The 24088-nt window shown below is 30.4% G+C and overlaps 1 protein-coding gene across 22 annotated transcripts; it reads right to left on the bottom strand.

The window, feature by feature from the left end:
- Nucleotides 1-2252: 2252 nt before the first annotated feature.
- Nucleotides 2253-10292, bottom strand: LOC112749904 (uncharacterized). Of its 22 annotated transcripts, XM_072217635.1 has the most exons (11): nucleotides 8667-10292; nucleotides 7933-8201; nucleotides 7170-7387; nucleotides 4864-4985; nucleotides 4570-4757; nucleotides 4221-4377; nucleotides 4005-4151; nucleotides 3214-3303; nucleotides 2869-2951; nucleotides 2611-2740; nucleotides 2253-2527 (listed from the first exon to the last, which is right to left on the bottom strand). In XM_072217635.1, exons 1-3 carry the CDS (start codon nucleotides 9731-9733, stop codon nucleotides 7338-7340), a joined length of 1386 nt encoding a protein of 461 aa, XP_072073736.1. In that variant the 5' UTR covers nucleotides 9734-10292; the 3' UTR covers nucleotides 2253-2527; nucleotides 2611-2740; nucleotides 2869-2951; nucleotides 3214-3303; nucleotides 4005-4151; nucleotides 4221-4377; nucleotides 4570-4757; nucleotides 4864-4985; nucleotides 7170-7337. The 22 variants fall into 22 exon arrangements, with proteins under 22 accessions (XP_072073736.1, XP_072073745.1, XP_072073742.1 ...); XM_072217644.1 differs by lacking the exon at nucleotides 2869-2951 and having other exon boundaries at nucleotides 2611-2665; nucleotides 4570-4687; nucleotides 7257-7384; XM_072217641.1 differs by lacking the exon at nucleotides 2869-2951 and having other exon boundaries at nucleotides 2611-2665; nucleotides 7257-7384.
- Between the last annotated feature and the right edge of the window lie 13796 nt (nucleotides 10293-24088).

Below are 24088 nucleotides of genomic sequence, written 5' to 3' on the forward strand. Positions count from 1 at the left end.
GTTTCATTTGCCTGAGCAATGTTTTCTTTTTTTGATTGCTCTATTTAGTCTATCTTGGATCAACTCTTGTATTTTGGATCTGTTCTTGTTTCTATTTTTATTTGAAATAAAATATTTTTAGGATGTTTTAAAATTTTTATCCCCTATTTTAATTTTTTTATTCTTTTATTTTGGATATTTTTTAAATTGTCTTCAATTTTTGCCCCTATTTTAACTGTTTTGGTCTTCTATTTTTATTCCTATTTTAATGTTTTAAATTAAAATTTAAAATTTTACTTTCTAATCCATTTAAGTAATTTAATCCTAAAAGAACATCTTAATATTTAAACTTAATACTAAATAATATATTTGGTTCTATTAATTAAACTCAAATTCACATTCCTATGTTGTTTCTTTTAGTTACCAAAGAAAAAAAAATTTCAAATTCAAATTTTTATTTTTTAATTTAATAAAACAACTTTAATTATTTAGAGAGTATTTTTATCATTTAAAATTATATGAAAAGTGCATTTTAGTCTTTTAAAATCAAATTTAAATTTTAACATTATAAATTTATTAAAGAGGAAAGTATTGTTTTTATCCTCAACGTTTGGAATAAGTTTTAAAGTTATCCCTCACGTTTAAATCGTCCAATTTAAATCTCTAACATTTTAAAATTGGCTCAATGTTGTCCTGCCATTAGGGATCTGTTAAAAGAATTGACGGCGGGACAAAATTGAGACGATTTGAAACATTAGGGACGTAAATAGAACGAAAATATTGGCGACAAAAATAATACATAGAAATAAATTTTAATTTTATCCTTTAATAAATGATATCAATCCAAATTACAATAAAAAAAAGTGAATGATAATTAAAGGAGATTAGGGTTAGATAAAAGTTATATAATTTATTGTTGGATTGGTTGTTCGAGCTTGTAAGTCGATCCTTAATTTTTATAAGGACATTTTTGTCTTTATAAAATTATCTATAAGAGTATTTGATAAATCAAAATTTAAAATTATGTTTTCTAATTTATTTAAACAAATTTAATCCTAAAATAATTTTTATTGTTTAAATTTCTAGCTTTTTGATGCATGTAAACACCGACAATACCAAAAAGATATTTTTTCTTTTTTATTAATATTTAAATAAATATTTTATAATTTTTAAATTAATTTTTAAAAAAGATAATTTTATCTTATTTAAATTTAAATATAATTTTTTAGTTTTACTCTTTTTAAAATTAAATTAAATTTCTAATTCAAATTAAATAACTTTAATTTTAAAAAATATTTTAGTGTTTTAAAATTAATACCAAAAAATATGTTTGCCTTTTCAATTTTTTAAACCTTTTATAATAATATTATAATAATCTTTTTTTTTAATATTATAATAGTTTAATATGAGTAATATTAATCTAAAAATATAATGAGCTTAAAATGGCCCAAATTAAAATAATAATCTTGGTCCAAACGTAAATAAAAAAAACAAAAAATAAATATAAATGTTAACTTTTGTTTAACTCTTTAAAAAGAATTTTAATACTCCAAAACTTCAAGGAGCATTGAATCAGGCGCTATCTAATACCGTAGCATTCCCCTCAAGTAGAAAGTTAATAAGTGTACAGATACCAAGTCCACACATTTAAGTCATTCTTTAAAAAGAACATTCATGATTTTATGCATATAATATTCAAAGCCATAATCCACAAGTTATAAATCCTAAACATAAGCTAAGTGCTATACAATTCTAAGCTTACTAATGTTAAATCCGACACTACTACATAATTGACTTTTACTAACATTTAAAAAATGTTACTAAATTATATTAAAATGTTACCTATATATATTAATAATATTTTAACAAATATTAAATATACCTTATGTTACTAAAAATTTTTATTAACATTTTTTTAAAAATTTAATAACATTTAATAAAAATATTACAATAGATCTTCTATAGTAATATTATGAGAAATGTTACAATAGATTTTTTTTAATAACACTTAAAGAAATATTACAATAAATAAATTTTGTAACACTTAAAAAAATGTTACCATAGATATTTTTTGTAACACTCAAAAAATGTTACAATAGATATTTTATATAACACTTAGAAAAATGTTACCATAGATATTTTTTGTAACACTTAAAAAATGTTACAAAAGATCTTTAGTAACATTTTTTAGTTATATTATACTATTTATTTTATATTATACATAATATAACTATACTAAAATTAATTACTACAGCATGAAATATTTCATTAAATTCACAAAATGAAAGTTTTATAGCCTCTTTCATTAATCAATAATCATTGTACAAATTTGCTTCGTGATGCAAATAAAATGGAAAAAGAAAAAATACTTATAGCACTTAAACTCTATAAACATTCCATATAAAAAAAAAGAAAAAGAAAAAGTGATACTATGTACATAAAAAACTTAATCCTTATACTAATCCTAGAAAAAGGTATTTATCTGCTTGACTAGCTTATCGCTGCGACGACTTATTACCATTCCCTTAAACCTGTCAATCAAGTTCATCTGATGCACATCAAACAAAAAAGCAATAAGAACTCATATAGTGGGCAGAAATAAAACCTGAAGAAAAATAATCATGGAATCACCTCTGCAGGTGGTCTGGAATCCCAAGTAAAGTTTTCACTTTCCAACCATTCACCTCTGATAAAATAAAAATAAAAAATAAAATTGGTTATTAACATGATCTTCCTGACCTATCTGATAGCTATCTACAAGCTACAACAAGAAATTTATTTTCGTTAGTTGCCTAGGCAGTGTAATCAGAACCATTAATCATTTCTAATATTTAGATCTTTTTGAACAGTTGAGAAAAAGTAATATATTGCCCTTTTTCTAATTCTTACATAGTTTTTCATCAGTTGTTGCATTCTACTATTTTTTGTCCCCATTCTTGCTTATTACCCGTCTAACCTAACAGCTACAGATCCTATACAAGCAGGACGAATATTTGAGAGTTAATATCTCAATGCAGCTGGCAAATAAGTAGGTCTTGGACATACTAAAAAACCATAGTCAAACAGTAACACTTTAAAATTACAAGCACAGCATAGTTAAACTTTTTGTAAGAATGTGCTATATATATTGAAGGAAACAGTTCATCACAGAAAACAGGAGAAAAGTTTCAGGCTTTTCAACTTTTAATCAGCATAGCAATGAAGAATCTCATTGATTTATCCTAATATTCTTACCTTATCCAAACAGTTCCCCATATAATTGTTCAAAAGCCACAAATTCTGAAGTTTGAGAGGAAATACCACCAATTTCTGCAGAACAAATTTCTGCAAGGCCATAAAAATAAAAAGGAATTAAGAGAGGTACAGAGAACAATAGCCAACTCAAATGAATGTAACATTCTATTGGTTGGCTTCGAATCGGTGAGTTACCCCAAGGCCATAGTGAAAGCAAAATTCAAGCAACATAAGAAAATAAATTAGCAGTCTATAAGTGTTCACTTAAAAAGAATATCAGGAATTAGCACACATCTGAAGAAGGATACATTAAAAACACAGGTGCAAGAAACAGAAAACTTATATTATTGGATGACTAAGCAGGAGCAAAAATCAAGTGAAGGAATGGAGCTAAACCAAAATAAATATAAAAACAATGTGCACAAGGGATTCCCCATCATCCATGGACTAGTGGCAGCTGGGGTTTCATAAACAGTACAAATCATTGTTGTCAGAATGATACAAGAAATGGAAATGGAACCTTTCTTATTACTCAAACAGTCACACATGTCTAGCTTCCAAATATATATACTAGCAAATAAACTCCTATGTTTGTTTCTTTGATCAATGACAATAAAGAAGGAGATAGAAAACTACAAGAAAGGTAACATAAGACAAACTAGTAGTGAAATGACAATTATAAAAATTTTCTGACACTTTTGACCCCAATGGGGCTGCTGCTGCTAATTTAGATGATGAACAAATGGATAATATACACTTACTAAACTTGAAAGTGTTAAGAGAAGGTTCACCTTCATCATTATTTCCAAGTCTCTCAGAGCTTTGTTGGTTAGATCTCTCTTATTGTGAATCCCTCACATCCCTTCCAATTAACCTTTTTAAGCTGAAATGGCTAAGAAAACTATATCTTCGTGGCTGCTCAAATCTCGAGAAGCTCCCTGAGATAGAAGAGGATATGGAAAATTTAATGGTGCTCATCTTAGATGAATCAGGAGTACAAGAATTACCTTCAACAATGCAAAATTTGGTAGGTCTTGAGGAGTTGAGCTTGCATGGTTGCAGAAGCCTTGTGTTCATTGATACCTTGATGGCTTATAGAAGTTACCATATAATTCTGACCATTTCTTTAGGCTGTTATATACATGCTTCGCCCCAATCAGAAAGCTGATCATAAAACATGCTGGACTAGATAAGTACAAAAGGGGCAGTAACATAAATGATGGTTTAAGAGTTCAAATAGTTTACAAATTATTACATGGAAGCAAATGATTTTGCAATGCTTTTATAAATTCTTTTTCTTAGCTTTAGCCCTTCAATATTTTAGAAGAGGAAAGAAAAAGGAAAGGGTAAACCCACCTGTAACTAGGGAAGCTCATCCCAAGAACACAAGCAATGTCGAGGTCTGATGCTCGAATAACCATTCCTTCATCTAAAACACAGCCTGCCTCGTTCACTATTGGAAAGAGAATCATCTCTAAAATCTCTTGGTCAGTAATAGATATAGGCTGCAAAAGGAATAAATGCTACCGGCTTCACTACACAAGCTAGTGCCGACGAGCAAATTCAAGAAGATATAGATTCAATCTAGTGAGAGAGGAAGCTTATGATCAAACAATCACTTGCAATACAGAATTTTCGAAAGAAAAGCACCTTTCCACCAGGCATAATATTGGCAAGTCTTCTCAACTCTTCAACAATTGGTAGTATTGAAAGATCGAGTTTTGGCTTGCTACCCTTTTCATAAATGTAGTATCCTTTCCCATTGTTTTTGCCTGAAAGGACACAAGTGATCAAGGAAAGAATGTGTTATGTAAACTCCATAGCTAGCGAAGTCCGAAAGCCTGAAGGTGAAGGAAAGATTAACTCCATCAAACAGACCACAGAATTTACACGGTGGCACACATACTAACAAAACAAAACCATGTAAATTTTATCTAAGCAATCCTTTGTGTTCTAAGCAATCCTCCCAATGGCAGCATCAACAAAACTAGGACTAATCTTCACTGTTTCAAATAAAGTCAACACAAGTGTACACACACACACATCATTTCGTCAATAAGATCCAGATTCAAGAAATTCAATTAGTACCAAAAAATAAAAATAAAAATAAAAAGATAAAAAGAGGTGATTTCTCTTACATGAATTATAATTTGGGTTTGATCTGACTTCATTTTTCTCATGGAAAAGACTTTTATTATCAAAAATGCATATTTAGAAAAGAGAGGTGCTAGTAGTATGTTTCTGGCAAATTTAAAGCAGATTTAAAATAAAGCAACAAGGTACAGCTTCAAACACACAATTACAATCTTAAAAACAGCCCAAAGAACTGTCATTGGTTCCTGAGTTGTGAGCATTAATCTCCGTTTGTACAGAGTGTAATTTGAGCAAAAATCTAGAATAGGTAGATTGTAGAAGTCCCTCAATCCACAATTCCACATGCAACAATGCCTACAATGACATAATCTAGTGAATAACCCCATACTCAAATAAGACAGTGTCGAATGTATAATTGGATGGAAGAAACTAATGGAATATATCAAATTCAAATAGGAATGTTGAATGTGAGAACACTAAGAATAGTAATAAAAAATTAATAGAATGCTTCAACTGGGCAACAAGCAATACTTCTCAAATTTCCAAATATAATGACACAAGAAAAGGATTGGTAGGCGTGATGAATAAGTTACCTTCCAAAAGGGGATTTGATAAAAAGTAGACATTTTATTTCAAAAATCAAAAAGGGCAAGGAAATGAAAAACTTTCAATTTGAACTGAATACTAACTAGTGACTATACTCTCACTAAGGCAACTCTTAAACAGAAGGGTTTCAAATTTTTCATAAGTCATGAAATCCAATTCTAGATTTGTTAATGGTTATTAAGCTTTACATTCTCATATATAAGTTACAACATCTTTCACTAGAGACACAACTTGAGTTGAGACTAAAGAGTTATAAATTGGCAGTAATTTATTAAGACATACTTTATCAAACCAGAAAGAATTGTATGTTAGTCTAAATTGTTGATAGCAAAAAAATTGTGGAGGAAAAAGGATTTTCAGTCTCAATACTGTTTCAAATAAAGTCAACACAAGTGTACACACACACATCATTTCGTCAATAAGATCCAGATACAAGAAATTCAATTAGTACCAAAAAATAAAAATAAAAAAAATCTCATATGCTTTACATTAACATAGAACGGCTATTTTGAGATTCATTCAAGCCAACAATCAATCTGCATGTGAGACCATAGGATTTGGTGGATTTCCTTGTTGGTAGGCATTAATAATGAGAATAATGTGATTCTCTACTTTCAGATAAAAAAAAAAAGAAAAAAAGCAAGTGCATAAAGACTATAAGCAATCACTATAACAATTAAACTTCACTTCATTTCTATAGACTAATCAAATAACTAATGCCTAATTATTCAATTATCATGAATGAATGTTCTTCTGCATTCTCCTAGTATCCTATTTTTAAGAAGTTGCTTTACAATTCAACTCTGAATCTAATATTTTTATGCAGAGAAGAAAAAAAGAAGGAATGACAAGAGATATTAGTGATCAAAGCAGTTCTAGCCCTGCTTTAACACCTTCAATCATAGAATAATTCAAATGCCAAAACATATATAATACTAATAATGAATGAAAATAGAACTAGATATGTGAAAATACATGAATTCGGTATGAAAAAAGAACCAAATACATAAAAGCAATCGAAAAGACGAAATGTGCTAACACTTCATAATATCCTCATAAGTCTCAATGAAAGCAATACATATATGCTATGATTCAGACATTATATCAAACATGTATTGGGCAGCTACATCTAACCAACCTATGCTGCACCAAATCGAAATGTATAGAGCAAAACATAGCAAAAAACATTTAATTAATTAAAATATGACTGAGATAAGAATGCTAAACATTACGTACATTTAATTAATTATTATTACCATTGGCATATGAGAAGGAGACAGAGCAAGATTGAGAGATTCAGAGCACTGAGAGTGAAAGTGAGAGTGAGAACATGCAATGCTTACGGAGAGATCTTCTGGCGTGGAGAACTGGTGGCAACCGGTGGGCTTGCTCTTGAATTTTCCCCTTTTCATCGCATTTCCGATTCAATCACTCACGCACACTACGATCAGATTAGAATAATGCAACTCTTCTTCTGCACGTAATTTTTTGGAACAAAATTAAAAAGAAATCGGAACAAACATGAAACGAAAATGAAATAATCAGAATTGAGAATAATCAAACCCTAGAATTAGATTGAGATTGAGAAAGGTTTCAAGGAGAACAAATCACGATACAGAGAAAGAGGAAGAGGAAGAGATTGTGATGGAGAATGGTTTTTTTATTCTTGATTTCAAAGGAAACAATGATTGTGAGCACCGATTGAAAGCACTGAGCGAGAAAACATGCAACGGTTCGCGAGAGGGTTTCTGGGAGAGTATGAATCCTAGTGTGTTTAGGAATAGGAATTGGTAACAGTTCTTTAAATTTTTTAAGAAAATTAAATATATTTACTAACGTTTTATGGTAAATGTTATCTAAAATATATTTTATCTATAATGCTAACATTTTAACAAATGTTAAGAGACAAATGTTACTAAATATATAAAATGTAGTAGTGAGAATAATAGTGATCAGAAAAAAAAAATCCTCATGTGAAACCAACAATGATCAATCCTCTTTCTCTTCATTGCTCGTCACCTTGACTTGTGCGCGGATGAGGGATTATGCCACACCTATTCGGAATCCCGAAATGCGTGCAGAGATGATCAATAGCATCTTGTTGCCTTGCAAGACTTGCTTCAATACTTTGTAATCTTCCTTCCATATAAATCCTCATGGTTTGAAGTTCCCCCAAAATGTTCTTCATGGTGTATGTTCGTGGCAGTTGAGCTTGGCTATCCTTCTTTGTCTTGTCACCCGGCCAATTCAGTGAGTGTTTCTGCTCCACAAATGCAGTGCTAAAATCCCTGTAAAACAAACATATACAGATCAGATGATCGGGTAGGTTGGCCATCGTGAATAATTTTATCAAAGTCCCCTCCCTTTTTTTCCCCCTCTAACCCTCTTTCTAAATAGTGATTGTTTTTGTAATATATAACTGATTTATCTTTTGAACTATAAGTATTAAACACTCTCACAATATTAGCAAAATATTCTCTAAGCCTGCTCTCAAAACGCCTCTATCATTTCACACCACCTTATTCTATCCCACAAAAACCAAAATATATCACTATATTAAGACTTTGAAACTATTTTGTTATCCAAAAGAGAACTAGGAACTCAATGCCCCAATCTCGCTCCTATTCACATAACCTGAATTCTGATCCCCGAATCCACCCAACCCACAAAAGCGACCTAATTTCCAACTGGAACCTTCATGCTTCAATTACTATTCTATAGAATACAATTTGAGTGAGAGAAAGCAAGTTTACTTGGGTGTTACAATAAAGGCACTGTGCAGACAATCAGGATCCTTGGGATTGGCGAGGTGCCTGGTGTAGACTTGATTCACAGAAACATCAACAACAGATAGGAATCTTTGGTCCTCTTGTGTCCAGGCTAGGGTAAATACCAATATCCAAAGGAGAGGTTCTAGACCAGCATGACGCCTTAATTGTGTGCTCCCAATGATGAGAGCACATACCATGCCATTGCCAAGGTCAACACATTTCATGCTTGGGGAATACCACCAAACTTTGGACTGTTGGACTTGGATCTCATTAGAACACTCGTCAAGCGATTGACAGCAACGGACAAGGTTAGTTTGCTTATCAAGCAGCAGAGCATATAGTTTGATGTTAAAATATTCCCCTGCTCTAATGTTTTCCCCCCTAAATGTAAGTGCCACACTGCAATTATTGCCTACATCTGGAACTGAGACAGTACTCATTGAATCAAAACCAAATGAGCTTAACTGGAAGTAGGTGTCCTTGTCCTCCACTTTCTCCCAGACGTCACTTTGGGGGTCATAGACAACTATTTCTTCTTTTCCAGGTTGATATGCAAGCAGGAAAAGCTTGTCATCAGAAGCGAACCATTGACACCAAGGAGATTTAAGAACACCAGCGCGCCTGAGTGTTGGATCAACAGGAGAAAGTGGGGGAGCGGGCAAGGAACCCCATGTCCCGGATTTAAGAACCCAAAAACCTACACTGGGCACGCGTGCAAACAAGTAAATGTTGCCTCTAATATTTGCAACGAAATAAGGATCGGAATGAGGTCTCGGTGGTGGAGGCATGAAGTCAGGCTCTGATATCCGCAGCTTGCTGTTGTGGCAGTGGAGTTCCCAGGATTCACCACGGCCCAGTAAGAAAGGTTTGTTAGAATGATGGAAAGCGCGCATGTGTTGCATTCCAAAATTTGATTGGGCACAAATGGACGCAGGAAGAACAGGGGGGGAATGCGAGTTATCGATCTCGTTCTTCCCTAATCGAAGCAATTCTGCAACAGAGAAAGCAAATGCATCTTTTTCCGAAACTGCGTATAATAATGACTCCATCTCCAACCGATACAAGAGACGATTGATGGCTATGGCTGACTGTTTCGCAATCGGACGTAAGGTTAGGTTTCAGAATCTCTCTTCAAATTCCTAAAAAAACGAATGCCGTTTCAGAATTTCTAGCATGCGAGAACCGAACCGATTATTGAACCGGTCGAGTGACTGCGAGGAGGAGAAGCAGAAACAACGAGGAGGAGACGTATGGCGAGGAGGGGAGAAGCGGCGACGACCCACAGCGAAGCAACGACAGAGAGAGATCGAACAGAGAGGGCGACAGAAAGAGAGAAGGAAGAGAAGGGCTCGGCGATTTGGGCTCTGAAGTGGGATGGTGGGTGGTGGCTGCTCTTCTCGCCTCTGAGTGAGAGGGATAGAGAAAGGAGTGGGGTGGGTACTGGGTACTGCTGGCAATGGATTTGACTCATCTAAAGTTGTTCATTTACTTTAAAGAAAAAAAAGTAACATAATCTAAATACTTAATAATATAAATAGTTCTGATTTTCTGAGATAAATAAATGTATTAAATGTAGACTGTTTAATAGAATTTGTTAAAAATATTGCAATAACTTTTAAGATTGTGTAATTTTTTCTTTTTATTTATCTTCTTTATCTTTTATTTAGTTTTTTCTTTCTTTTTTTCAACAAAAAAAATATTTTCATTCTATCATTTAGTTATTATATTTTCTTTAACCATTCACACATTTAAATTTAAATTATAACATTAGACATGAAACAAGCATTATAAACACATAAAAATATAAATAAATTAATTTAATATATATCAATATCAATTTATTAGAGATTTATTAAACCAACATCATATCATTAATTACTCTAAACATTCTTTAATTTGTTCTCAGTTCAGTTCTTATTTCAAGTATAAACAAAAAAAAATTGAGTACATTTATCTAAAAAAGATTAAATATATTTATATGAGTATTTTTTTATATTAAAATAAAAAAAACATTTCTTGATCCATTTTAAATTAATTTATTTTATACTTTTTATCAGATTTTTCAAAAAATTGTTCAAGATTTAAAAAAGATGAAAAATTATTAGTGATCACTGTTAATCTTTTTCATGACAAAACTTTAAATGAAAGTTACAGAAGACAAAAATAAAAAAGAAAAAGATAACCAAAACAACATCAATATCATGGAAGAACATGATAATAAAACATAAAAAGAAAAGTAAATGTTGTGAAATAATAGAATTGAAATTTTTTTTTTTTTTTGAAGAAAAAGAAAGAAAAAACTAAATAAAAGAGAGAGAAGATAAATAAAAAGAACAAATTACGCAGTCTTGGAAGTTGCTGCAGTTGTCGCACGATTTTCAACTAATTCTATTAAAGAGTCTACATTTAATGTATTTATTTATCTAAGAGAATCAAAAGCATTTATATTATTAAGGGTTTAGATTGCGTTACTTTTTCCTCTAAAGTAAATGAACAACTTCAGATGAGACAAATCCGCTGGCAATATATACGGGGTATTTAACCCGGACTAATTCGTTCGGATTTTCTATATACGGATTTAAGGTATATTCTATCATATTTTATCTGCATTTCTAATATATATATAAGTTATGTATGTAGTGAAAAAAGTGAGCGTTGAATTCACAATTTTTCTTTTATAAAAATTTGAAATAACCACTAAATTAATTGATGGTCATATTATTTATAATTTTATGTTGGATTTTTTAAGATTTTATTGTTTTTAATTTTAATTTAAACTTAGTTTTTTATTTTCTATTTTATTAATATGTATAAAATTTGTAATGGTTGAATTTTATATTTACTTAAAAATATTTTATTTTTCTACAGATACAGTCGGATAGAATAGGGTTTAGAATATTAGGATGCGACAGAATTAGGATTGAGAGATTTTCAACCCACAAGTAAAGTAGGATAAAATTTTAAAAGAATTTTCAACCTGTGAATAAGATTAAGGTAGAGTCCAAACCCTACCCTACCCTATCCTACCCATTGCCAATTTTAACTTGTGAAAGAGTGAATTATACTTTTAAAAAATCGAATCGGTTTAGTTGATTTATCAGTTAATTGTCGATTCGACTAATTTTTTAATTAATTTTTTGTAGAATAATTTTGTAAGTTAATCGGATCAATAAAAAAATCAATTTTCGATTAATCCAGTTAAACAGATTAATTCAATCCGATTTTTAAAACCTTGGTTCTTAGCATAACAAATTAAAAAAAAATAAACAGAATTTGAAAGCTTTCTGACCGAAACAAATATGAAAAAAGTTTTGTTTCTCAAGATACGCATGACAGAAAAGCATTACAAAAATCTGATGTAACTAGCTATCAACTATACTATAGTTCATCCTTTATTCAATTATTATTTATTATAATTATTATTTTTCTTTAGATATTATGTTTTAAATATTTTTTCATGTATTTAAAATTTAAAATTAGATTTAACAAAATAAAAATAACAAATCAAAATTAAACTCTAACTAAATTAAAATTAAAATAATACTATTAAAATCAATATTTTTGTTTTTAAGACTGATATATATCATTTTTTAGTTCTAATTAACAAGAGTAATGAACACAAGCCAATGCCAATGAGTTATAGCTCAAATGGCATAGTCTTTCCATACTTAATTAAAAGGTTGTGGGTTCGAGTCTCTTATCTTTGGTAAAAAAAAATGAACACAAACCAATGAGTTATAACTCAAACTCCATACTCAATTAAGAGGTTGCGGGTTCGAGTCTCTTATCTTTGATAAAAAAAAAAATTAATGAACACAATTATTTTTAGATGAATTTCAGATGTATTAAAAAATTATTTAGCATACAATTTTATAATTTTATAAAATCATTTATATTAGAAAAAATATAAACACGAATTTTAGACGTATACTCAAAATATTTTGTATATTATCTTATTATTTTAATTTAGATGTATTAAAAAATCATTTATGTTAAAAAAAATATAAACACAAATTTAAATAAATTTTAGATGTGTACTAAAAGAATTTTATGTGTTATCTTATTATTTTAGATGTATCATGAACGTATGTAAAATAATAAAAAAAACTATCCAAAAAATAATCACGCGAAAAAAAGAGAAAAAATAATGTTAAAACACAAGTTTATAGAACTAAAATATAATTGAATAAGAAAAAAAAGATGTGATACTTTTTAATTGATAAGTTAATTTTGTTATTTGTTATTTTAAATATGTTATAAGTACACTTAAAATATTACATTAAATATTCACAATACATCTAAAATAATATATTTATGCACAAAATAAATTATAAACACATCTAAAATTAAAACTACATCTCAAAATGTATATATAAAATTAAACTAAATTTATTGAAATAGAATGAAAATAGAAAATAATTTATTCATTTTTTGAGAGAACTTACCCTTTTGATATCGTCGCCTTCGCTCGTCGCAGCTTGAAGGTCGCTGCCTCCAACTTGATCTTCGTGGCCGCTGCAGCAGCATTTTCTACTATTTTCGTCGCAGCTCTTCCGTCAACATCTTTAACTTTGATCAATAATAGTTAGAATAAATTACTATTTGTATTCATAAAAGATACAAACGTTGACAAATGTATCCATATAAGAATAAAACGACAATTATATTTACAGAAGATAGTTTTCGTGTGCCAAGAATACTCTAACAGACTAATTGTGTAATCCACGTCCGGGTACTCTTGACACACGGAAGCCATCTTTCGTGTCGTTTTATTCTTATATGAGTATATTTGTCAGCATCTATATCTTTTATGGGTACAAATAGTAATTTATTCTGATAGTTATTTATTTGCACCAAAAACTATGATGTTTTGTTTAATTATTTTTGTTCGGTTTTTCTTTAATTTACTATTTTATTATTCCGTTAATTATTTAAAAAATACTTTTTTTTGGTGTTTTTGAAGTTTTTTTTTTTACTGAAATAGTTGTAATAATGATGAAATTGACAGTGGTTCCTTTAAAATAGAAAACATAATTAATTAGTTAATTAAAAATTTAATATAATAGAATAATTAAATTTAAAAGATGTTTAAAGGCTAAATTATTGTTGGATGAGTAACATTTTCGTATAAAAATAAGCAAGCCCAACTCAAGAGGAGCCCATGCGAAATTGATTTACGGTAGCACCTACGAAGTGGAATCTCAGAAATGGCAGTCATCCTATCCAAGAAAAAAAAAGGAATGACAGCCATGAAATAGCGTAGCCAGAAATCAACAATGGGAAAACCCAATTCATTGCTAAGATTCATGAAATGGGGTGCAGGAAAAAAAAAGTTGAACCCAATTGATTGCTGGCCTATCATTTTTACAATTTTACTTTTGTGTTCATTTAAATCACTCCTCATTTTAAATTAAAAAAAAATTCTTCATTATTGCTTTTATTTAATAGAAAAAATTTAATTTTAACAAAGAAGTTTTACACATATATCTAATCATATAACACCATATTAGCAAAAATAATTATTTTTTATATTGACTGCATGACTGTTTTTCTAAAAAAACAGACGCGATTATACAATTATGTGAAATATTTTATACTCCCAATACATCAAAATTAAACTCAGAAAGAAAAAAGCTATGTTAAAAGATTGATGGACAATAATGTAGAATTTTATTTTATATAAATTTTATTTCTAAAAGAATATTCCTAAGTAATTTATTTATTTCTTTATATATTTGTAATTAAATTTATCATCTTATTATGTTATAAAATAAAGTGTAAATTTTACTAAAAGTAAAAATATACTATATAATTATAAAATGATAAAATCTTAAATAAATATATTAAATATGAATTACAAAGTTATTTTTCAATTTTGACACAAAATATTTAACAATGTTAGTAGATCTGTTCAATTCAAGTAGAATTATTTATTGTAAGATGTTATTTATAATTGAAAAATATTATTTGTACAATAAAATTCAGTCTTTGGTTAGCCTTTAATATTAGTTAACTATTTTTGAATTAAAACATATTCCTATTTTTTAGCTACATATTAGTAATTAAGATTAATTTAAATTTTAAAACCTAAAATTTCTCTAACTTCTTACCTACTTCATAGTTAATTATTCATAGTTAGTTATTATTTTCTTCTTTTATGTTCCTTCTCTCAATAACACGGTTTTCTTCTATTTCATTCTCTTGTACAAGACACTCCTTCAACTTTATTCCTATTACACATCCAAAATTTATAGTATTACACATACAAAATTATACATTTACACAACCCAAATCAAATTTATTCCTATTACACGTCCAAAATTTATAGTATTATACATACAAAATTATATGTTTACACAACCCAAATCAATGAAGAACGTAAACACATAATATTTCTTTGCAGACAATTAAAACTCTCGTAAACACATCCAAAATTCAGTAAAGAACGTAAACACTTCTAAAATACAGAAATTGCACATACAAAAATAATTTAACATTATAATATATATATATATATATATATATATATATATGAAAATCTTTTCAGGTCATTTTATTTGATTTTTAATTACAAAAAAAAATATTATACAGAACAATAAAAAAAGTAATGGTGTCATAGAATGCGCAGAGAAAAGCTCTCTAAACAAAGACTCATCCAAATCTTAGGTATGTTTTCAGTGCGGACGAACGATGATGCTGATGCAGACGAACGGCGACAAGGAGGAGGAATAGGCGACGACAAAGATGAGCGCCAATGAAGAGAAAGGCGGCGTTGTGGATGAGCGCCGAGGAGGGGAAGGCGGCGTCGAGGTTGGGCGCCGAGGAGGAAGGTGGCGCGGATAAGAGCCGATGAGGGGAAGGTGGCGTCCAAGTTGAGGGCCGAGGAGGATGTCGCGGATGAACAGCGGAGGATGTCAAGGTTTATTTTAGAATTTTAAAATAAAAATTTTGAATTTTTTATTAATTTTATTTTTCGATGTGTATTTAAATTGTAATATATTAATAATTAAATATATTAAATTTGAAATAAAAATTTAAATTTTAAATTTTAAATTTCAGTTTTATTTAGTTTGTATTTTGGAAGTGTATTTAATTTTAAAAAAACACTAAATTGATTTATAATTTTTAGATGTGTTTATTTTATTTTTTTAAATTATTGCAATAAAAAGTTGAATATTGTACACTTTTTAAAAGATATCTAGTTTAATTGTTTATAGTTATAAAAGAGAGAAAATATAATAAAAAAATAATTATTACTTTAAATTAAAATATTTTTATTTTTTAATTTTTATGCCGTTCTTTTTATAATTACTTAGAAGTTTTTAGAATTATTTTAATATTTTAATTTTGTTAATCACATCCTAATTAAATTAATATATATTTAAGTTATAAGAGAAAAAAATAATATAGCTAAGTAAACACATAAGTACATAGTAGTCTAGTTAATATCATTTTACCAAGTTGCGAGAACAGACTGGTCAATAAATCGGTAAAATTACTGGTTTATTGGTTCATTGGTTCCATTAAAGTTTAATTGGAATTCAACCGATTTAATTAAACATTAAATAAAATTATTAAAATTCAATATATAATTTTAAATATATAAATTCAATAATTTTTAACTTAATAAAATTTAAAATTTTACAATTTCACATAATAAATTATCCATAATTTAATATTAGAAGTTCACAAATAATTTTAAACATCAAAGTTCATAACTAAAAGCAATCAAAACGCACATATAGTGACAAACTCTTAATGTTCTACTATCAAAAGAATCATTAACAAACAAGTTTTCAACTTTCACAAAATCTTGTTAAACAGATATACATAACTAGTGACTGACCTTCAATAAAATCTTCCCTTCTTTCATTCTCTCCCCTTCGCAACCTAGCATCAGCCGCGAAATCTTCTCCCCGTCTCTGTTCGTCTCGCCGTCAGCAACTTCAACACCGACGGTGACCACTTGTGCAACAGCTCTCTTCCTCTAGCTCGCCTTTGCCACTCTCCCACACTAAATCTTCAGCGCAGTAGAACAGAGTTCCTATTTTCCCAATTTTTGGTGACTTTCGACGATTCCCAGCACTGTCAGAGCTTCCTCCAACACTGTCGTGGCACTCCATTGGCAGCGGCTGTTGCTGCCACTGCATCTCCCTCCCCTGAGTTTTTTTACTCTGTTTGAGGCTCAGGTTCCATGATCACTTTTTTGTTCTGTTTTAGTTAATTTAGGATTTAGTTATATGTTAATTTCTAGTTAGTAAGTAGAATTTATTATCATTATTTTTTGCTGGTTAGATGATTTAGATTAAGATTAGAATTTTTTTTTTTATTAGAATTGTTGTTAGTTTATATATAGTTCAACATATTGTATGTTTTTTGAATTTGAATTTATTTGGACTGAATTAATTGATTTTTTGCTGAATTTTTGCAATGAATTGCTGATTGTTGTGCCATTGATGCTAATTTGTGTGAATTAATGTTGAAGGAAATTTTAGTTGTGCAATTTCTTGTTGTTTGATGCTTTTGCACACTAAGTGCTCGATTATATGCTTCTATGTGTAATTTGTGTTTTAGTTAATAAATAGTATTATGTTCGAGTTAGATTTAATTTTTAGTTTTAACTAGAGGATTTAAGTTGTTAAGATATGTTAGATTTAAACTATTAGGTTGTACATATTTACTATGTCAATATAAGTGCATTATTTTTAGGATTATTCTAATTCATCTGTATAGTTAGTGAAGAAATCATTTATTTTAAGGTAATAATTAATACTCATTTTTTAAATCTTGGTGAAATTTAACTTAATTTCTTATTGTTAGACAAAATATAATTTTTATAAGAAAATTATATAAAAAAAATAATTAGTTATTTAGTAATGTTCCTATATATAATATTTATATCTATTTTAAATTAAATTAGATCATTTGATAGTTGGTTATTTATTTAAATTTTGAAATTAACAGCAAGCAAGAAGTATGGGAACAACTACAAGAAATTTAAATTTTCTGCAAGTGGTGTACAAAGAGTAATTGCCCATTGAGATTAGGCTAGTCTATAAATAGAGCTTTAGGAACACGTTGTAATCAGTTCAGTTCTTCTTAGAAAACGCTAGAAACCCAAAAAACATTCTCAGCCCTTTGGCATCACAGAGTAAAATTGGGAATCTTAAGTAATTCCTCTGAACTCAAACACTTGTACTTTGCTTTTTCCTCAGTTTTTATTAATAAAATTGCTCTACTTTTACGTCTTTTTCTCTTTTACGTTCATGTTTCTTCCTTCATCTTCCTTTTAATTTCCTGTTTGCTTTAATTTCTGCATTTTACTTTGCCTCCGGCACCTTGCATGTTTTCTTTTTATCTTTAATTTTACTTTCGAAACTACAATTGAGACTTTGAGACATCCACAAAAGGATTCGTTTCCGCTCCTTAAATTATGATTGTGAAACAAAACTCGAAAATTGTTGATTTATTTGTTGTTAACAATGAAACAAAAATTTGAGTAAAACAAATTGGCACGCCCGGTGGGACATTGTCAATAGATTGTAGTTTGTCAAAAGAAAAATCAAGAGTTTTGAATTTGCATGTGGTTGCACAGTGGTAAGTTCGTGCGTCAAGAGCCAAGGAAATCAGTGTCAGTTGACATGTCAAATACTTCTGCAGCATCTTCTTCTACTTCTAGTGATGAGATTAGAGGAAATGAATCCGGAAATTCTCCTGTGGTTTCAAATACAGAGCCTACCTTGATGTCAGTGAGGCATGATGGCGTTAGCCATGCCCATACAGGGTTAAATGCAACTCACATAAATCCCGTGGGGTGGCCGCCATATGGCTTGCCACCGGGGTATGTCCCCTCCATGGTGACACAAGGATTGCCTGTGCCTCTCTACTCAACTTTTCAAAATCCTATTTATCAAAATCCATATGGCATGTCAAATGTACCTGTTTCTGGGGCGTCAGGTTCACACATATCACAATAAAATTTTTCACATTCTATTAACATAGGAAATAATAGTGCATCTAATTCTACTACATCCACTGTCACTAGAGTAGAAAATTCCAGACCTGTATTTCCTGACATGTCAAGAGCAATGCCCGTTAATCAACCTAGTCAAACTGTGGGATCTTTAGCAAATATTAGGCAACAGATGGATGAAAGCCACCATGATCTAGTAAACATGTTAACTCATCAAATGGTGACAGTTTTAAATCCTCTTTTAGAAGACACAAACACTAGAATTGAACAATTAAATAGGCAAGTCAATAGGATTGCTACTGTGGTAAATTTAGAAGAAAATGACAACTTGGGTTTAAGATTTGATAATGTCAATCATAACGGGGGAGCAATTCCTAATTATGATGTCCATATGCCTAGACATGGTCAAAATACTGATGATATGTTAGAAAGACTTAGGCAAAACAACTTAGGGGGCATTATAATCTAGCAAGAAATGTTGAACAAGTTTTAAACCGTTTGGGATTTAATGTTGGTTGCTTAAATATGCCATATTTTGTGTCTGCTTTTTCTGAATGTGTCCAACAAGCAGAGCTCCCAAGGGGTTGGAAAATTCCAAAATCCCTTACAAAATTTTCTGGAGAAGAAAATGAGTCTACAGTAGAGCATATTGCTCGATATACTGTTGAAATTGGAGAAGCAGCTTCTAATGAATATCTTAAGATGAGATACTTTCCTTCTTCTTTAACGAAAAATGCATTTACATAGTTCTCCAATTTAAGACCAAATTCTATTCATTCTTGGGCACAGTTAGAAAGAAATTTTCATGATCAATTTTTTCGAGGTGAATTAAAATTTAGTCTTATAGATTTATTCTCTGTTAAACGTGCAGAGGGAGAATCCATTGACACCTATTTGGCACGGTTTAGAAACATGAGAAATAAATGTTTTACTCCGATTCCAGAATCTGAAGTTGTCAAAATGGCTACTAATGAGTTAGAATTTGGAGTTAGGAAGAAACTTGTCAATCAACATACTTTAGATCTTTTCCAGTTAGCTGAAAGAGTAAGACAAATAGAATAAATTAAGAAAGAAAAAGAAAATTTCAAAAAAGGTTCTAAAAAGGTTGCATATGTGGATTGTTTTTCCAATAGTAGTGATTCAGATGAGAAAGAGGTTTATATTGCTAAATTGCGTGGGGGTCCTCCTTATGTATGCAAATCTTTGAAGCTTGTTAAAGAAAAAGAAAAGGTTTTTTCATATTCCAAAACTGAAAATAAGACTTATTCTTTTGATATTTCTAAGGCAGATCAAATATTTGAAGTTTTATTAAAAGATAAGCAGCTTATTTTACCAGAAGAAAAAAAGATGTCTTCAGCTGATGAAATAAAGAATAAAAAATTTTGTAAGTTTCATCAGGTGTTCTCACATGCCACTAATAATTGCGTCCGTTTCAGGGATTTGATACAAAAAGCAATTGAGGAGGGAAGGTTGAAGTTTGAAGATAAAACTACTATAAAGGTGGACACTGAACCATTTACTGCTGACTCAAATTATGTTGAGCCATTCAAATTGTCAGTCAACATGGTAGAAGTTGATGCCACAATGGTTAGTGCTAAAGATGAAAATAAAGACTTGAGGATCTTTGAGCAAGATAAGAAGCCAGTTTATCCTCGTCCTGGTGAGGATCTGTTAGATTTTTTGTTGAGAATTAAAGAATCTGACAACACCATCGCCATGTGCCCAAAGTGCAATGCTGTTTTTGACAAGGAAGCTGCAAAAGAGTTTGAAAAATACAAAGTTGAAGAGAAAGAAAAGGCTGAGTTGAGAAAGAAGATTGCTGAAAAAGAAAATGAAACTAACGAGCTAAAGCGGAAGATAGCCGAGGGGAAACAAAAGTTGGGCGGTCAAACTCCTTTAAACAAGTGCGTCAACAACACTAAGGTACAACCCGTCAACCAGAAGATGAAGACTGTGGTCATGATTGGTGGAAAACCTAATGGATTTTCTCAAAAGACAAGAGCTCCTCCCACCAAAATTTCAAACAATAAATTGGTCCAGAATGTGAGAAATGTGTAGAATCAACATACTGCTTTTACAAGAGGAAAAAACAAATGGGTGAAGTCTAGACCTTTTAAGCCCAAGTACTATGAATCTCAGTTATGGAACATGAATCATGCACAAGACGGAGGTAGTATATATATTCCAAAAAATGTACCTATTCCCTCAAAGCCAATTTATTCTTGTTATAATCCTAACATGCAGCAGGTTCCTAATTATTCTTCTTGGCAAAATTGTCAAAATATTCCAAAATATTCTCCTTTTACAACTTTTGAGCAGAAAGAGAATATACCTGAGTATGTTCCTTTGGATCCATACAAGGGACACGGAGTAGATTTTTCTTCTTTGCCAACCATGGCCAAGTCTGCAGAAACAGGCATAAAAATGTCAAGAAGAATCTTGCTGGAAAGAGGGTAATGGTTGAAAACAAGGGAGAAAAGGATGAAGATTTAATTACTGATAATTTTGACACTGGTTTTGATGACAGCTTACAAGCAATATTTGGTGTTAAGCAACCTATAGTTGTGGTGTCAATACTGCCTGAGGAGTATAGTCAAGTCCAGAAAGTAGAGTCATTAGAAGATGATTGTTATGATGTCTTTCCTGGAAGCGAATGCTTATTGCTAGATGACAATATGTGTGGTGGAGGATTATTTGAGAAGCCTACTGAAAATGATAAAGAACACTTACGTCCACTGCGTATCAAGGCTCGTGTTGATGGAAGGATAGTCAATAAGATTTTGGTTGACGGGGGAGCTGCTATCAATCTCATGCCTGAAAGAATGATGGGAAGGCTTGGAAAGACTGAAAAAGAGCTGATTAAAAGTAGCATTGGGGTAACAGATTTTAATGGAAGGACTTCTTCTTTTAGAGGTGTGGTTCTGCTGTCAATTGAGGTTGGTTCTGTCAATAGGCCAACTCTATTTGTTATTGTTCCTTCTAAAGCTGGTTTTAACTTGCTTTTGGGACGTGATTGGATTCATGGAATGGGTGCTATTCCATCCACTCTACATCAAAAGTTGATTTTCTGGAACGAAGATGGGGGAGTGGAAAAAGTTCCTGCTGATAATAGTACATGTTACTATGATGAGATGCATGTGGAGTTCAGGATGTATAATCCTGGAGTCAAGCCACTGACAGTTGACACCAAGGCATTTAATCATGAAAGTATTGAGATGTGTAAAATAGATATGAATGGTTTTATTTAAAAAAAATACATCAAGTTTAAGATCTTGGACAAAAATAATCTCTTATTAACATTTGGGTATGTACTTCATAAATACAAAAGCCTAATTGACTTAGAAATTCCGTTGAGTCTCTTAGCGCTTGGAGTCAAAACTATTAGAATGTTAGTGTGGAGATTTTATAGGATTAGAAATTTTATCAAATTTAATTGACACCTGGAGTTTAACATATGAAAGAAACGACTTCACGAAGTTAAGATTTTGTTACTTCTGAAGTTAGGAAAATTATGTCAATTAAAACAATGAAAGTGTGTGTCAAAAAAAAAAAAACTCTTAATTGAAATATTAAAGGTCAAAACAAAGGTTAATTGATACACATTTAATGTACCGAAATTAGAACAGATATCATTTGACACACTTAAAAATTTCATACAAAAGAATAGACCCATTGACAGTTCAACTATTAATGTAAAAATTTTATAGACTTAGAAATTTTGTTAAGTCTATTACTAGTAGGTATTGAATCTGTCAAGCGGATGTGTCTAAAATGTCAATTGACTCTCAATATCAAAAATAAAAAAAAATGTCAATAAACAACTAAGTTTTCTCACTTTCAATCATTGCATATCTTCAAGTGAGAAATCTTGGGGGGCATCTTGTTAGACTATATATAATTTTTATAAGAAAATTATAAAAAGAAATAATTAGTTATTTGGTAATGTTCCTATATATAATATTTATATCTATTTTAAATTAAATTAGATCATTTGATAGTTGGTTATTTATTTAAATTTTCAAATTTCCTGCAAGTGGTGTACAAAGAGTAACTGCCCATTGAGATTAGGCTAGTCTATAAATAGAGTTTTAGGAACACGTTGTAATCAGTTCAGTTCTTCTTAGAAAACGTTTAGAAACCCAAAAAACACTCTCAGCCCCTTGACATCACAGAGTAAAATTGGGAATCTTAAGTAATTCCTCTGAACTCAAACACTTGTACTTTACTTTTTTCTCAGTTTTTATTAATAAAATTGCTCTACTTTTACGTCTTTTTCTCTTTTACGTTCATGTTTCTTCCTTCATCTTCCTTTTAATTTCCTATTTGCTTTAATTTCTGCATTTTACTTTGCCTCCGGCACCTTGCATGTTTTATTTTCATCTTTAATTTTACTTTCGAAACTACAATTGAGACTTTGAGACATCCACAAAAGGAGTCGTTTCCGCTCCTTAAATTAAGATTGTGAAACAAAACTCGAAAATTATTGATTTATTTGTTGTTAACAATGGAACAAAAATTTGAGTAAAACACTTATATTTTCAAATAAATATATAATGATTAACGTTACATATAATGACATTCTTTTGAGATTTAAATATCAATATATATGATTCGCTTATAAATATATACAATAGTAAAAATAAGTTAATATATTCTATTAGAAATGTTGTGAATTTAATTGAGTTTTGACTGATGTTGTGGATTGAAGTTGGCTGGATTTGTGAAAATTGTAAAATTGGATATATGTCCAATTTTAGGAGAGATTATGTCAACTTATAATATAAATGTTGAAGAATTTGTGTTGTATATATGCTGATTAGTGTTAATTGGTATTCTCTTAGCATACATGATGACAGGTAGCAGAGGTGTCACAAGTCGATTTTGTGGTCGTGGTAGAGGGAGAGTTTCCACCGGTACTCCAGGGACTTCTCACTCATCGCCCTCTATCCTGACTACCCCATCAACCCTATGACGTCACAGGCGAGTCATGGTCCCGAACCTCAACTATGTGACTCCTTTTGCTACGTCCCCGCCAACTCCAGTAACAATTATTTTAACAATAATTAACAAATATAAAATAAATAAACAATAACTAAATACTATAAATAGAATAATTTTAGATTATTTCAAAATAGAAATATATATCATGGAGATGGAAAATGAGAATGTATCTAAATATGAAGTGGCGGCGAAAGGAGTAGGTAGAGAGAGAAACGAAAAAACGGCAAGAGAGTAGGGTAGAGAGAGAAATGAAAAAGAGGATTTGAAATAGAGGATTTTTGAAATAAAAGGGGAGAGGATTCGTGCTCTCAATTTTATACTTGATTACCATCGGATTCATAGTCGGATATAAATCCGATGGTAACCTACTGTGTCTCACCAAAATGCAACGTTTAATTAAAATGTGTTATCGTCGAAACAATTCGACAGT

Source organism: Arachis hypogaea, chromosome 15 (assembly GCF_003086295.3).
Source record: "Arachis hypogaea cultivar Tifrunner chromosome 15, arahy.Tifrunner.gnm2.J5K5, whole genome shotgun sequence".
Classification (NCBI taxonomy): domain Eukaryota; kingdom Viridiplantae; phylum Streptophyta; class Magnoliopsida; order Fabales; family Fabaceae; genus Arachis; species Arachis hypogaea.

What these genes read in the sequence shown, in the direction of transcription:
- LOC112749904 (XM_072217636.1), bottom strand. Translation starts at nt 9,733, where the DNA reads ATGGAGTCATTATTATACGCAGTTTCGGAAAAAGATGCATTTGCTTTC. An exon ending in GCCTTTATTGTAACACCCAA is followed by an intron (nt 8,202 to 8,666) that starts GTAAACTTGCTT and finishes TTTGTTTTACAG; the next exon opens with GGATTTTAGCACTGCATTTG. An exon ending in TCATCCGCGCACAAGTCAAG is followed by an intron (nt 7,388 to 7,932) that starts GTGACGAGCAAT and finishes AATTACGTGCAG; the next exon opens with AAGAAGAGTTGCATTATTCT.